Below are 17597 nucleotides of genomic sequence, written 5' to 3' on the forward strand. Positions count from 1 at the left end.
GGTCAAAAAAATAGTTTCCCAATCTTGGAAAGTTTTTTAACACAACCTTATTTATTAAAATTAGGCTGGTTTATCAAATCTAGTGCTAAATTCTATGAAGTGTTTGAAGTTCATATTTGTTACAATGAAGCAAAGTAGTTTTTTCCCCATTTGATTCTGTGCAAGGAATCCAAAGCATGGTCAGCTTCAGATGAGGTCTGAAAGCAGTATACAGATCTCTCTCACACACACAGAATTCTGGCTATTTTTTTCTGAGGTTGAGGTGTCCTAGATATACAGGGTTAGTTTAAAAGAAATAGACACTTTCAAAGTTTTACAGAAAGAAGAGTTTTAATAGAATGGCTGAAATACTTATGTGGTTTGAAGAGTAAGTCCTGAAGTTTACATGGGTAAGTTACAAGTGTTCTATGTGTGACCCTTTTGTAACACAACAAATATTTCTGATGTAACAAACAAATTTCAATTTATAAAGCATTTAAATTGTCTATTTCTTTTAGGCTAACCCTGTATATGGGAACAGTAACAGCATTACTGTAGTCTGTTTATAGAGGGGGATGTGAGAAGGAGGAAAAAACAATTTTTTAATCTTTTTAGCATTGTAACCATCGGAAAGGAGGACAGTTCAGCTAAAAGTAAAGCCTAGGTGGAGGGAGGTAGGAGGCACTGATGACAAGAATTTTGATAACACCACACTGTTTGTGAGGGGGGGGGGAGAAGTTTATGTATGTATGGTGGGTAGGTTCTGTATAAACTGAGAAAGAAATAAAGGGTAACCACTTGGAAGATGTGATTAAGTACTAGAAAAGGCATATTATTATTATTTTCTTTTTCTGTGGTGAACTGGTATTCTGGGTGATGGCTGTTGAAGTGTAGAAGGAAGGAATCTAATGTGTCTAAGCCATGTAGCCAAATGGAACCTTTGAAAATGGCAGTATCGAGGGCATGTTTTTCAAAATGTTCCATAAAGAAATTGGCTAGAGGTGTAGAGAGCATGGCTTTACCATCTATTTGTTTATATATGTGATCTTCAAAGAGAAGTAGCCAGCATGGATGGCAAAATTTAAACAATCGATGATATTGGGAGGGAGAAGAAGCAATTTTCACTATCTTTGCTGAAATCTTAATTTCTTCTTAAAGCAATACTATTACACTCACCATATCATCATTACTTAAAACTAAATTTTGAATTAAAGATTTGAAATGAGTGGAATTTTAACAATCTCATCTTGTCACATGACCCTCTACAAATAGACTACAGTAATACTATAGCTATTCCCTATAGTATTACCTTTATTCAAGTGTAAGCAAATGAAAGTTTGCCCATGAAGTATCTTCATGACTAGATCATTTGTATAGAGGCTAATGACTAACATAATTGCCTTAGCATCCCATATTGCAAAGCACACATTCTTACTAATGTGTATAATGCTATACATTATGAGAAAGGGCACTACCTAGACTGTTTCGAACTTTATTGAGGTCTCATTAGTGGCAGCTCATCACAGCTCTGGCTTTGTGAGTTAGTTTCCAAGAGTTTTCCAAATATTTTCCCAAGAATTTTTATAAGTAGAAAAAGATAATGAACCACTTGGGAGCCATGTGACCAGTGTATATCAAGGAAGGGTAGACATTTCTTTTCCAATGCATCTGGTGTGTCAGGACCATGTGGCCAAATAGCACACACGTCATCAACACAGTGTACCTAAACCAATGGTTTGAAAGTGGCAGAATTCAGTGCTTAGTTCTCTTAAGTGGCCTATCTATGTATTCCCAAACAACAAAAAAATACTAAATGCACCCAACCTCAAATTCCTCTGCCTAATACACTGCACCACAACAAAAGTGCTACTCTCACTTACATTAAAGGACACATAATAACATCAGCTACTCACCACATTTATTCATAAATGAAGTTGGCAATCCTTATTCATTCACCTAAGGAAAAACTCTCTCCTTTATCACAGCCAGAAGTATATAGAGTTCCCTATATTTGTGACCTGGCTTACTATGGACAAACAGGAAGATGTGTTGACATCTGCCTTGGAAAAGATAAAAAATACATTCTGCACAATTGTTATGACAAGCTGAGACTAGCAAACCATGCTTTGGATATTCCTCACATGGGAAGAAATCAAATGGAGACAAAATCATTGATTGCGTCTCCATTTTGTCTCCACAGAAATCATAAGTGATGAGTCAGAGCGATTGTTCCTGGAATCAACAGCAGCATTAAAATACTCCTCTGTACCTCAATAGGTATGTCTGTATCAATTTACAAAAAATATGGTAGACACAGTCAATTTATAATCAAATTAATACCTGATCCCCCCCCCCCTCTCTCTCTCTTTATCCAACAACCAATGGCACCAATTAGGACTTTAGCTGCTTATGCTGTTCATTGCAATTTAAAACTGTTCCCACTATAACCTAATTGTTGCCGTTTGCATACTGTGACAAACTGTTTTGTGCTGTGAAGATGCTGGATTTAACGCCGACAAAATATCAGTAAATAAATAATAAATATTTTCTTATTATTCTTGTTTTATGAATGAAAACCATGAAATAAACTAATCATGAACTCATATCAGTCAGCTAATGCTTTTATTCCCTTACAAGGAGTAGGTGAGGGCATTTTAGCCCTATCTAAATTTTGGACTGCATGGGCAGTTCACTCTTCACCAGTAGCCAACCAAAGTTAGCTGGCCCAAGACCAGTGTGGCATTCAGTGCTGCCATTTTGTGGTCTCTAACATGACATGTTATTGTTTGAAATAGTGTGGGTTCTAAAGATGGGATGCACAACCTGAGTTTATGGAAGAGAAAAATCCTGCTTGCCCATGCCAGAGATCTAACTAACTCAGGAACTGGTCGAAGAAAGACTTAAAAAAGTTCCTCTAGTAGACAACTAGAATTTGACCTAAGTCTTTCTTTGGGCAGCCTAGCTGAAGATGCAAATGCTACTTTCAAAGGAAACTATCTGAGGTAAAAAAAAAAAAAAAGTTGGGTAGACTCAGGAAGTTAGTCTGGGGGGGGGGCACAAAAAAGACAGTGAAAAATATAAGGAAACACTATGTGTAAACGCAGACAAGCAAACAGTCATGGGAAGAATGGTGAAAGAAGACAAATATGAAAATGACAAAATATTCTTAAGTTTAGAAATAGTGGAAAATACACCATAAAAGGAATCAGAGATGATAAACATCTCATAAAAATTGAAAAGATATTCTCTAGATATCTCAGAGGAATTGATTTGAAAGACTTTAATGAAACAAGCTGTAAAAGAAATGTCATAGAAAATACTGAAGAGGAATTTAATCCGAAGTACATAATACATGAAGAAAAGCCACCAAAAATCTGCAACATGGAAAGGCAATCAGAGAAGGTGATATGATATTTAGCCAGAAATGCTCAAATATGGAGATATAAACGTTTTATACTGTTATGCGGCATAATTCAGAAAGCCTCATCAGAAGGTTGAAATACAGATGACTGGAATAGGGCTATCATAGCATCTGTTTATACAAAGAGAAATAAAATAATGTGAGAATTATACCAAAATTTTCCTGCTCAGCATTTCAGGTAAGATTTATGCAAACATAATTCAGAAGATGCTACAAAAATAGTGAAAGAAATATTTGTCCTGAACCTAGGTTAACAAGGTTCAGGACAAATAGGATTATCATGATCAGATTTTTAATTAAAAAACTATAGAAAACTGCCAGGAAATCACTGGTAAAATAAAAGTATCTGTATTTAAGTTCTATACATCTGGAAAAAAGCACATGATATAGTGCCAAGGAAAAGTTGTTTAACGACCTTACCGGCTCATTAAAGATCAAATACGCACCCTCAAAAGCTTCGAATCCATCATAAATTTCAATGTAATATCAACAGTATTACAATTTTAATATGCACTTCGCATCCATGGAAATGTGGACGTATATATATCCTGGCCGGTAGCGTGGTTAAAACCCTGGAATCATGAGGTGTGGGATATTATATATAGTAATATACAGTCTGAATTGAAGGGGATCTTGGAAGATGATTTGATGTAAAAATCAGGTGTACGACAAGGGTGCATAATCTCCACTGATATTCTTCATCTCCATTGATGACATCACAAAGAAAATTATATCAAATCTAATACTGAAATTGAAAAAAGATTCTTAGAATATTTAACTGAATTCTTTACTATATGCATATGTTATACTCCTAAATAAACCTAGTACAAGACTTCAGAACTCCTTAACTACACTGAATAATGGTTATAAAAAGTATCACACGAAAAATCTGCAACAATGAATATTAAAAAAAAAACATGAAAACAGGCAAGAACATGGAAACATTACCCAATTTCTCAGTGGAGAACTTATAGAACAAGTAAAATATGTCAATTATTTAGACACAATTCTTAGTGAAGACAGCAATTAAATATGTAAAGAGGCAATAATAAGCAAAGCTGGTATAATGGAGACCCAATGAATAAATTCTTATGAAAAAAAAATGAATAAATTCTTATGAAAAATTGAAATTAGTCAAATCAGTAAACTACCAGTTAAATAAGCATATTAAAACTAATTTTGACCTATGGATTGAGATTTAAGCTAGAAATAAAACAGTTGATCAAAAGATCAACAGGAAAGAACATGGCCAACCTAACCTTGAATATGAGAGTTTTGACAAAAATATGGGAAGCAAATGGTTATCAGTGAAAGAATCATTAAAAATTAAGATTATTAGAAAGAAATTTCATGCTATTATTACATTTCAAGAAAATGTGGGCAGGGCTAATCTAAGATAATACAGTCACTTAACAGAATGGGAAAGACTAATAAAAGGTATGTTGACAGGATGGTCAGAAAAAGCTCTAGCAGACAACTAAGTGAAATTATGCAGTTAGTAGTGACTTAGTAGTTACCTGAAAAATAACAAAATAGTAGATTAATCTGGAAAAAAAAATACTGATGAAAAGTTAGTAATAATATCAACTTGTATATACAGCTTCCTATTAGTGTCATATTAGAAATGTGATGATGAATCTTGATTTCAGCAAGGTATTCAAACAGTCTGACACTAATTCATGTATCATACATCATATGGTACATGAATTAATGAGTTAGTGTACAGTATTATAAACAGACTGGCTATTTCTCAAACTGTGAACCCAACCTCCTTCATTCAGTATCCAAAGTCATCTACTAATAATAATGCATTACAGAAGGGGTGAATTGACAAAACATACAACTTGAAAGAAGATTATTGAGCAGATTAGTGATAACAAAATCTTAATTATGCTTGACTATCAACAGCATCCTGTACTTTAAGGATATATATAACAGAAAAATGATGAACATGAGAGTTTGGTAGAGAAAAAAATAAAATAAAATAAAAAATTGCAGATCAAAAAGAAGAGACCATGATATAAGAGCAATCCTATGGAAAGGATAACTAACTAATGGTTTATGACAAAACTATATCAAAAATGCCAGGTCAAATCATCTAAGAATACTTAAATAAATGTGATGTGATATGACAATTTAAAAAAAAAAGGTAGATTTAGTATGTTGTAATTAAACTGAAACAATTTAAGCTATGAGGCCAGATGACATATAGAAAGGAGAGGATGTTGGTGGTTATTCATAACAGTGCTTCACAGTATAAACATCAGAGGAAAATAACTAATGTTTTTACTGGATTTCCAAATTCTTAGCATTTTCAAAGTGTAAATTACAAATGTGATACACATAAACAGATCAGATTGCTTGCTTTTGTAGATGAAAAATCAAAACTTCGAATGTTGATGAGTTCAAGCTGTGCTGATTCGGGTGCATTTTCGGGCAAAAGGATTGCTAAATAAATCTAGCAACAGTTTCACTTTTTTAAAATCAGAAAACCGATTCCTGAAGGCTGATATCAAGTTATCAATCTTTTCAACATATACGGTTTTGAAGTTGACATTGAACTTTTCAGAAACTTTCTTATAATTAGGAAAATGGATGTAATTCCCTGACTTCAGTTGGATTTGAAATAGATTTAACTTGCACTGAAAAGACAAAATGTGGCCGTAAAGTTGAGTAACCAATTGATCTTTGCCCTGAAGTCGCGTATTTAAATGATTAGTAATGTCAACCAGAAAGGCTAAGTCACATAACCAATTCGGATTTTTTATGTCAGGGACGTTTGTGTTTTATTCAGTCATGAAGATTTCAATTTCATCAATAAAATATAGGAACCGCTCCAATGTTTGTCCACGACTTAGCCACCTCACTTCTGTTTAAAACATTAAGTCACCATATTCACTTTCAATGTCTTCAAGAAACTTTTTAAATTGTCGGTGATTAAGGCCATGGGATTTTATAAAATTAATCGCTGAAACCACAACTTTCATGACATGTTCAAATCCAAGTTTCTTAGGGCACAAGCTCTCCTGGTGGATTATACAGCGGAATTGTATCAACTCATCGCCATGCCATCCCAAATTGTTTCAATAATGTTACCAATCCAGAATTAGCTCCATCAGTCATGATAATTTTGTCAGATCTAAATCAATTTTGGAATACTGTTCCAAAAGCCCAGTGAAAATGTCATTACCTTTCATTTGATCTGACAATGAACTCATCCCAATCAACTCCTCACTTACCTCAAACTCTTGCATTATTCCATGTGCAAATATTAACAACTGGGCTGTGAAAGTAATGTCAGTTGATTCATCAATAGCTAATGAAAAATAGGCAAATTTCTTTGAATAAGATGTTAATTGGTCCTTTACATTTTCCGACATTGCAGTAATTCTTCTTTGAACAGTCATCCTGTTTAACTGAATTTTCTCAACATTTTTGGCTGATTCAGGACAAATTTTTTAGCAGCTATCTCAAGGCAATCTTTAACGAAATATCCGTCTGTAAATGGTCAGCACCTTTTTGCTATAAGGCGAGATATTTCAAAACTTATTTCTGTTGTGATTTCCGAATCTTGAATAGGTTTTGTAAACATCACTTGCTGATCTGTCAATTCTCGTTTCAAAAATGAAATCTTTTGTTTACATAGTTCTTCGGGTAGATTTGAAAATGTAGAATGCAGACTTTCATAGTATCTCTTTATAATGTATTCTTTTGGCATGACTACAGCACATTTGCAAATCAAGCACACGATATTATTAAACGACTGCACAAAACCATATTTTTTTGGTCCAGCTATCCTGAAACTGCCTTTTTTCATCCTGTAGTTTGCGTTTCCTATTTGGCCCTGCTTTATCCATTGTAGAATTTGTTTTTTTTACCGTTTCCTAGGGGTGATAATTAATTGTAGCAACCGCACCTACGAAAACAAAATACTCATATGACAAATAGATGAATTATAAAATTTGTTAACATTATTACTAACCGATTATCGTAGGTGGACAGGCAATCGTGACATCACAGCTACTTTGCTTTGCACATGTACCGTTTTTAAAAATTACCTATCGTGTAACTTGTTAAAGTTAAAATAATACACGGTGAAACAGGCCACCAGCAAATCAACTGACGGCCGCATGCGGCCTGCGGTCTGTGCATCCCTAGTGTAAAGACTAACTAACTTCCCTTCACCAGCAAAAACCCCTTAAAAAGGTTCCTCGTGTCTTAGATGGAATTAAAACTAAGATCTTTCCAACCACAGGACAAATGTTGCATTGATTAGGCTGAAGTAATGCTCAAACAAATGTTACAGAAAATGTTCATTTGTATGTGATTCACTATGAGTAGATCTGCTTCAATAATAGATAACCAAGTTTTAACTCATTTTTTTAATTAATACTAGATATATTGCCAGTCTAGTTGGCCGAGTATTTAGCATATCTGCCCTCCAGCCAAAAGGCTGCGGGTTCAAAAGTAATGCTCAAACAAATGTTACAGAAAATGTTCATTTGTATGTGATTCACTATGAGTAGATCTGCTTCAATAATAGATAACCAAGTTTTAACTCATTTTTTTAATTAATACTAGATATATTGCCAGTCTAGTTGGCCGAGTATTTAGCATATCTGCCCTCCAGCCAAAAGGCTGCGGGTTCAAATCCCGCAGTAGGCATGAATGTTTGTGATTGTCTGTGAAAATACTAGTTGTGGTAGTAGTGCAATATGCCCTCTCAACTTCAACTGTCTATTCCCCAGATTCCTAGGTTTGACAATTTACTGCAATCCAGTACCATCAATATGATGGTACTGGATATACATAGTCTTTTAATCCCATCAAGATCATGTCAACACACTGCCAATTTATTTAAATCATCATGCATTCACACAACGGACAACTGAATATCCTGCTCTTAAATTTTCTCCTATATCATTAATATACAAATTAAATAGTGGCCATAGTAAAGTGTCCTAAGGCACTCCACTACAAATTAGTAGAAAGTAAATTTCTGTCAGCTATTCCCCCTCCCCCTCATTCATGCCACCAGCCTCATATCCATTCCTATCTGCTCCACCTTATGTAACAGTTTTCCATGTGTCAAATGCCTTTGCAAAGTCTAGCATTATCATGGTGTAACCATTTTTTTTATCCAATTATTCTGCTGTCACTTTATTATAAAATGTAAATAAATTACCAAGGCAGAATCTATCTTTTATGAAGACTTGCTTCCCAAAAATATAAAATATAATTTTCCTATCCATCTATTCCTGATTTTACTTTAACCAACTTTTCTAATACTCTAAATGTCACTCCTGAGATGCTAACTGGTATATAATTTGCATAATAATTATGCTTCATATACATTATGCATATGAAACATATAATATGCTTCATATGCATTATGCAAAGGAAGATGAAAAGAGGTTGGCATTTGAAACGAGGTGCTATAGACGATACTATATTGATCATATCACAAATTTTGAAGTAAGACAAAGAATCAGTTCTTTTGCCAGTCCAAGAGATAACATCATAACTAAGATTAGAAGGAAACAACTTATGTGGCTTGGCCATAACAACAAATTAAATGGTCTACCAATGCAAATTCTTGAAGGACTTATTCCAGGAACTCCAAAAAGATGCAGACCTAAAATAAACTAGACAATATATATAAAAAGTTGGACCAGTATTTCACTTATAGAGCTGAAAATAAAGTGTCAATCAAGGAATGAGTGGAAGATTTCTGTAAGGATTATTTCCTAATATTACTCTATGTTCCTTTGTAGACTATAGGATGATGATCCACCAATTCCTGGTTTTACCTTAACCAACTTTTCCAATACTTGAACTGCCACTCCGAAGATATAACTTGTCTATAATTTTCAACTTCTGTCTTGGAGCCATCTTTGCAACCTTGCCAGCACTGAGACCTAGATTAAACAACTTCATCAGAGATACTGCCAGTTCTCTTACACATTCTTGTAGCACACAAGATGACATACCATCTAGTCCCACTGCTGTATTCACATTGATATTTTTCAACATGCTCATTACCTCCAGTTTGTCTTACTCAATTCTCAAATCAACAACTGCTAAGTCTATCTGGATGATACACCTTTGCAAAGTGATCACTTAGTAGTTCTACTATTTCTTCTGTTTCTGTCACCTTCCTGCTATCAGACTGAGTAAGTTATCATTCTTTCTTTCCTCTACTTGTTTCTGCATTTCCAGAAACAAGTAGAGGAAAGAAAGAATGATAACTACTTGTTTCTGCATTTCCAGTTCTATCTTTAAGATGTTTTCTGATGATGTTACTTCATTCTAGTTGATATGAAACCAACTATGGCATTAGTTTGTCAGGAACAGCTCTCTTTTTATAGGTCTTGCAACTTTTTTTTTTCTTTTTAAGAAAGCATGTTCCTTTACCCATTCAATCACGTTCTATTTTCCTACCTCTTTGAATGGCGACCATGTATCTCAGTCTTAGGTAACATTATTCTAATTGGAACAGAAAGTCTGGAGATTGGTTGTAAAGATCAATGGGAAATTTCACATAAAATCTCTATGTTTTGAAGCTATTCTCTACTAGTTCTAGCAATGGAATTTAAGTAAGAATGATTATGATGTGAAATGTGGATGTCAAGATGTTTGATTTGAATAAGAAAAGAAGAGATATAAATCAAACTTGGAACCGATACATTGATTTTAAGCCTGGAGATTGGGGTTGTGAATCCTTCATTAGTCTGTTATTTCAACATTGTCAAGACATACTTTTAATTGTACACATCCTACTTTCCACTTTTTGAAATTGCCTCCTATTTTGTCTAATGTGGGGTTTTCAATGCAGTTCTGATCTCCAGTTGCTATAACGTGTTGGCTATATCAAAAGTATAGCTGCAATTCCTGGAAGAATCTTTGTTTCTAGATGGAGCATATAAATTTATAAACTGTATTACCCACACAAGGTATCTTCAGTCTATTGTCAAGTTTTGCTCTTCACAGTGTCCCTCCGAATATTACAAAAAAATCAGAGAGGGGAAGGATCCCTAATCCAGTCCATTTTAGACTTTCCAAAACTCCAATAAGACAGGGGCATGAATTTATCTGTTGAGGTTTGTAAATCTTTATATTTGCAGGTGTCTGCCTCCTTGGAGAAACAACAACAACATAATATTATGGCAAGCATAAATTTCAATATGGCTTCTTGTTTAATTGGAAAACTGTGGACTTCTTGTATGTTTAATGAGGCAATGCAGAAGTAGATGATATAACTAGTGAAGTTATATCATTCTGATCTCATCAGATTTTGGATAAATCTGATGAGATCATCTATTTGTGAAAAAGCAATTGTGTAATCTGATTCATGTAATTTTTTTAAAGATTTTGGAAACCCAATTGCCTTTCATTTAATTTTACAGCTAATGTTATGGAACTGGAAGCTGGTTATTTTCTTTTCTTGTAGACAGCATATCATACTGAAAGCACTTTTCTTGAACTTTATTTTTCTTTTAATTTTTTAATGTAACTCTTGCTCACAAAAGGTTGTAGACTGGGCAAGAGTTACATTAAAAAATTAAAAGAAAAAATAAAGTTCAAGAAAAGTGCTTTCAGTATGATATGCTATCTACAAGAAAAGAAAATGAGTGAGCCATGGATTTTGTTTTCAATTTTTTTAAAATTAATTTTTATATTTTTTGTTGTATTTTCATTTTTTACACTGTCCAGAAAACCTGCTATAGAGACCAAGCATATATAATTCTCAGGCCATTTCAGGCTTCCAATAAGTGCATGTGTGGAGGGGGGGGAGCAGTATTCTTGCACTGATAAAATTCATCTCCCACCTAAAGACAATCAGAAAAATCCAGAGCTCATGGATTTCAAAGTTGCAACCCCTTGGAACTTGTTGGTTTGAATTTGTTAGAAATATTCACCACTTGGCCAATCAGGCTGGCCAATTGTATCCCTACTCTTTATCAGCATGAGATGGTTCCTCATAGTCTATGAACTCTGCTGAATCTAAGAAGTCATCATTTGATGATCCACAATCTTTAGCGTCTGAAGAATAATCTTCGCATACCCATTGTTTATTTCTTCTCCTTTCAGACTGTTTCTTTTTTTAAGCTCATCTTTTAATTTCTTCTGTTTATTCTCTAATTTTTTTTAATTAATTCATCCTTCCCTTTTGATGATCTTGCCTAGATACTAAGTTCTTTCAGATGCCTCACATGCTTTTCTAATTTTGCCTTGCAGAAGTGTTTCATTAGTTTGTATCTGATCTCTATTTGTCAGCTATTAAACCAAATTCTTCACTATTGATTTCAACTAAGGTGCTCTTTACATGGTTGACAGGAAAGGTAACTACTGTTGTTCTGAAACCTTCTGGGCTAATTTCTGATCAATACTTGTGCACCTTTTGACGTTTACCAAACATAGTCCGTCTGAAAGCACCCTCTTTGTGACATGGAACTGACAGATCTGGGAAACTCTTCTTTATTGGCCTTTAATGTGTATGCTGTCTTTGCAGGTTCTGTCTGGTGCTCACCACTCTTAAAGCAAAAAGTTTTAAGAGAATAGGTAGTAACACAATGTTTAGCATGTACATCAGAGGCCAATAAAGAGGAGTTCCCAGACCTTCCAATCCAGTTCACCATAACTCGAATTATACTAATGTTGAGAAAATTTGATACATGTCTTCATGTTCATTGTGAAGGGAACCACACCAAAAAAACAGATGAGAGCTTCACTTCAGATATCCTTTTTTACCCCACTTTGAGAATATATGGATAAGTATATGATTGTTTTCTATATATTCCATTAGAAATCTCTCAATTTTTACATTCTAACTTGGCTTCTACCATGTTGGAAATTACTGTGCTACCATGGAATGTAAAAGGTTTTCTTAGCATATGTTTATGACCTTTCATAGGTGGTAGTCACATAAAGTATTACTAATGCATATACATTAATATATGCTCACAAAAAAATTGCTGCATGCCTTTCTGTATTTATTAGAGAAAGTAATTATTCATAGCAAAATCAGGCATATTTTTCAATAATTTCCTGAATACTTGTGTCATTAAGTTTTAGTGAATCATTCTGTTAATTTTACAATCTTAAAAACATACCTTAATTAAAGCTCGCTTTTTGGTATCCCACCATTTGATGTTGGTACTTGCAGATAACAAGTTGTTTTCATCAACTGCTTTAATTGCAGTAATGTGACTTCGGTCTCCTTTCCATTTGCTAAATATATCAGAAAAAATGCTATTTATATAAAAAATAATATAATAATAATTAAAAAACAGTACAAATCATATCTAATTGTGTGCGACTTGGCTGAGTGGATAGTTTCTGCTCTCTAACCAAAAGAAGTGAAAAGTGTTTCTGTCCCCTAAGTGTGAATCCTAATATAGATATAGATGTTTATGTAATATGTCCAGCTGTAGATGAATTTTATCACCTAGTGTGAGAGTTTTATCATCTACCCTTTGCTTTACTATTTACTGAAGTAGTTTAAAAAAAAAAAGTCCTCTAATTTTCAGAGCAGTTTCTATATGATCCTACCTTTAACTTGACCACACCACCATATAAATTTATAGCTTTTGTGGATGGGATTCATATTAAAAAATATTACATAATCATTGTTACAATAATGATTTTTAATGTCAATAATAAAACTATGCAATCATGCATGGTGGAAGACAGAACAAAAGAAGCTGACTGCCTATGTAGAAGATTAATCCAATGCAGAGATCACTTAAGAGTCAAAGCCACATAGTCGGGAGGAGACTTCCACAAAGTCTTTTCAGGAATGCAGAGAACCAAAGAGAGAAATCCCATGTTGATATAGTTGGTATTACTAAAACACAGACACCAAATTAAGATAAAGAAACAGATCACATTTTTTTACATACCATATACAAGATGTTATATTCAGACAATAATGATCAGGGAAAGGAAGGAGCAGCTATAGTACTCAAAACTAAACACAAGGATAATCTTTTTTGAATAGCAGACAGTTTCAAGTAGACGTGAGCAAATGTCAAAATTGGGAAATTGGACAATGAGGAGGCTCATATGTGCCTATGTTCCACAGAAAGTTCTACTAAGGAAGAAGTGGAGGAATTTTATGAATCATTAGAGAAGTCAGCTGACAAAGAAAAATGAAAATTTAGACTATGTTGGAGATCTAAACAGCAAAGATGGTCAGGATATAGACTAGTCATTATTAACACCACATTCCATAACAGAATGTGAGCAAAAATTCACATAAAGACACAAGAAATGAAGTGATTTCTTCATACAGGAGTTGTCACAATTTAGTTTTGAGTAAGAGAAAACTGAACTGAAAATATTGAAAATAAAAGTTATAAGAAAGCTTTAAAGAATCGAAGTAGTGCAGCTTTCAGAAGTAAACAACAGTCCCAAATATAAAAATATTATTCAAGAAAAAATGAAAACACCTGAAAAGAAACAACATTTGGAGACTCAATGACAGATCCTGAAAAAACATTGCTTGATATAGCCAGACAGCCACATGGAGAAGTCCGTCTGCAAGGATAGAAAAATCAAAACTCCATGGTGGATTCAAGAAGGTAGAGGCATTTCTGAAAAACGAGAAAGAAAAACCTGTCCTCTGAGAGAACACAGAGAAAAATAAAAGAAAGTAAAGCAGTGTGTAAAAGTAGCTAAGCAAGTCATTGGAAGATTGGTAAGAATATAGAAAATAATTATCAGGAAGTGATAAAATGTTTGGAGACCAGTGAAAAGAATTTAGAAATGGAGGAAATAATACTTTAAAGAAATGAGATAAGAAAGTGGCTTGAAAATTTAAAGACAACATCCAGTATACCTTTTTCTTAAGTTTTCCTGTCAAACATTCTACAAGAGTATAATTTTTGTAGAATATAACAGAACATAATACAAGATCCAACCTTTAATTTGTCCATATCATAAATGTATAAGTTTATAGTTTTTGGGGATTGGATTCACATTAAAAATATTACATAATCATTGTTATAATAATGATGATTGATATCAATGATTTTAAGAAAAACTTAAGATAAAGACAACGTCCAATGCATCTTTTTTTTTTCTTCAGTTTTCTGTCATCAAACATTCTACAACACAGTTTTTTCTAGAATATAACAGAACACAATACAAGAATATAATTTCTTAGCAAGTATAATTTACTTTCTAAGTAATTGAAAAAAAAAATTTCTACAACAATCTCTGATCTAGAGTATTTTAATAATAAGGTGATACACCTTCATTCTACCTTGGCATCTAATTGAAATGATCCGATCTTGAGTTTATCTCTGCAAGTCATTCTGCCTTCAGTGACTTGGAATTCGAGACTTCTCCCAAGGTAAGTACCTGCTAGTTAGTGGATTTATTCTATTTCTCATTTCTTTTCTTTCTTCTCTTAACTTGGAATTTACAATTGCCTTACAAACTTTAAACTCATGTTTCCCCAGTAGGGAAGCCTAAAGCTTACAGGTTTGCATGATTCAGAAGATTTTATGAACTCTTGTAAGGAAACTTTAATGAATACCTTCAATATTTCAGCAACGTCACGTTGCCATCTTTGGGAACATACAAATATGGTATGTGCATGCAGGCACTAACAAAAGCAAATGAGGAAGAAGGCAAGAAACTAATATTGTTATTCCTAAAGTCCTAATTAGTCGCCTAGAGGGCTAATTGGGTTGTTGGGCATTGAGCATAAGTTCTCATGCTAAGGCTCCCAAATTTGGGGCAGTCTCATGCACCCAAATTTGTTGAGGTTTGGAACATTTTTTAGAGCTGCTGATGATTCCATGAATAATCTTTCATACTTGAACTTGCTGTGGTGTATTATTTTAGTTTTCTTCCAACAAATTCCATGGTGTGTATCAATGGCATGGTCTGCAAGCCCAGAGTGGCTGTACTGGTGAAACTGGATGTAGTCTTTGTGATCTGAAATCCTGATATTCGCTGTCCTGCCTGTTTGGCCAAAGTAGGACAATTTACAGCTGCAAGGGACCTGGTATACACCAGGCAGGTCTAGGATAAGTGGTTGGTCTTTGATGGAGCGGATAAGGGATGCCAACTTTTTATATGGTCTATAACAAGAAGTTAGGTCATATTTTTTGAGGATATTGGTTATTTTCTCAGAGGTGATCCCTGATGTAGGGGCACCTCTGAGAAATCGTACTTGAATTTGCTGAGGTGTATTATTTTAGTTTTCTTCCAATGAATTCTATGGCAGGTATCTATGGTATGGTCTGCAAGCCCAGAGTGGCTGTACTGGTGAAACCAGATGTAGTCTTTGTGTTCTGAAATCCTGATATTCACTCTGCCATGACCTTTGGACGATTCTTTATGACATCGCATGCGCTTCGGCAACAAAAAAAATTTGAAAAAATACGTAGCCGGCACATGAAAAAATATGATAACTTGATAAAGAATTCTATTTCTGTACCACAACAACCACTCAACACAGTAGTCAACCTCTCTTCCATAGTTTTGAAGCCTGAAGCACTCACTGCACTTTCACGTGGCCACAATTTCGCCCTAGCTCCTAAAAGAATACCCGCTGAGGAAATAATGATCCAAATAGAATGTGGGATTCGCAACCTTCCTAACCATGTTGCCAACAATGTCAGACTGGAAGTAGCAGGTGTCCTCACCAAAGCAAGATCTCCAAAAACCAACTTATCCAAAGACGAATATGCAGCTCTACTAGAAATGAAGAAAAACAAAAAAATAGTAATCACCAAAGCGGATAAGGGAAACGCCACAGTGGTTCTCAACCAAAAGGACTACACAGGTAAACTTAATGCTTTATTATTAGACCATACTACCTACCTCCCTCCCTATTGAACACAATCCTACTAGCTCTCAGATTAGAACTCTCCACAGACTCCTTAGGAAGGTCACTTATTCGCCTGTGGAAGTTACTAACAAACTAAAACCTTTTAACTCTAGATCCCCCCCCCCTGATTATATGGACTTCCAAAAATACATAAACAAAATGTGCTATCATGTCCCATAGTGGATGGCACTGATCCCCACATATAAATTAGCCAAACATTTAGCCAAAGCACTCACACACTATACTGGCAACACACCATCACACATAAAAAACTCAGCCCACTCCAAAGCCAGTATAGAAAACCTCTCACTCCAACACACTGACATAATGGTGAGTTCTGATGTCTCAGGGAGGAGACGTCAAAACTGACAAATTTCCAAATGTCCCACTCAAGGAAACCCTAGAGCTCATCCAAGCCAAATTTCTGCCCGATATCTCAGTCCTATTTCAGTTCACAATGAATTCAGGCTATTTCGTTTGGCAAGGAAAATTCATCCATGGGTTCACCACTTTCCCCACCCTTGGCCAACCTCTTTACGGAGACCTCTAAAAAGAAAGCCTTAAACTCTGCCCCACAAAAACCCACTATTTGGCTTCGGTACGTGGATGATGTGTTTGCTATTTGGCCACATGGCTCAGATACACTCCACTCCTTCCTAACACACTTAAACAACCAACATCCCAGGGTCCAGTTCACCTTGGAAAAAGAGGGAAAACAACAGCCTCCCCTTCCTAGACACTCTAATTACTCGCCAGCCTGATGGATCTTTGGTTTTCTCTGTTTATAGAAAACCCACCCATACAGGCAGATACATTCACTAGCAATTCCACCCCCTCAAAACAATATGGGGTTATTAAAACACTATATAACAAGGCAAAATTAATCTGCTCAGATGACAATGCCCTAACCACTGAACTAAACCACATCCTCAACTTTCTTAGCCAATGGCTACAACCCCCCAAAAATTCTAAAGCCAGTAAACCACAACCCCCCCCCCCTCCTTCACAATAAAGATTACACTAAATCTATCACCATCCCCTACATCCAGAGCACCTCTGAAAAAATAACCAATATCCTCAAAAAATATGACCTAACTTCTTGTTATAGACCATATAAAAAATTTGCATCCCTTATCCGCTCCATCACATTAAAGACCAACCACTTACCCTAGACCTACCTGGTGTATACCAGGTCCCTTGCAGCTGCAAATTGTCCTACTTTTGCCAAACAGGCAGGACAGCGAATATCAGGATTTCAGAACACAAAGACTACATCCGGTTTCACCAGTACAGCCACTCTGGGCTTGCAGACCATGCCACTGATACCTGCTATGGAATTTGTTGGAAGAAAAC

General features: G+C 34.9%; 1 protein-coding gene across 1 annotated transcript in view; it reads right to left on the reverse strand.

The window, feature by feature from the left end:
• LOC150102719 (WD repeat-containing protein 43-like) overlaps positions 1 to 17597 on the reverse strand; it is a 128725-nt gene that overhangs the window by 73625 nt on the left and 37503 nt on the right. Inside the window, exon 4 of the mRNA XM_090398726.1 lies at positions 12514 to 12631. Within this exon, the coding sequence (XP_090254852.1) occupies positions 12514 to 12631 (118 nt within the window). The remainder of the gene's footprint in view (positions 1 to 12513; positions 12632 to 17597) is intronic.

The sequence above is a fragment of the Typopeltis vanoorti genome, chromosome 10 (genome assembly GCF_054136105.1).
Source record: "Typopeltis vanoorti isolate ZY-2024b chromosome 10, IOZ_Tvanoo_1.0, whole genome shotgun sequence".
Taxonomy (NCBI): Eukaryota; Metazoa; Arthropoda; class Arachnida; order Uropygi; family Thelyphonidae; genus Typopeltis; species Typopeltis vanoorti.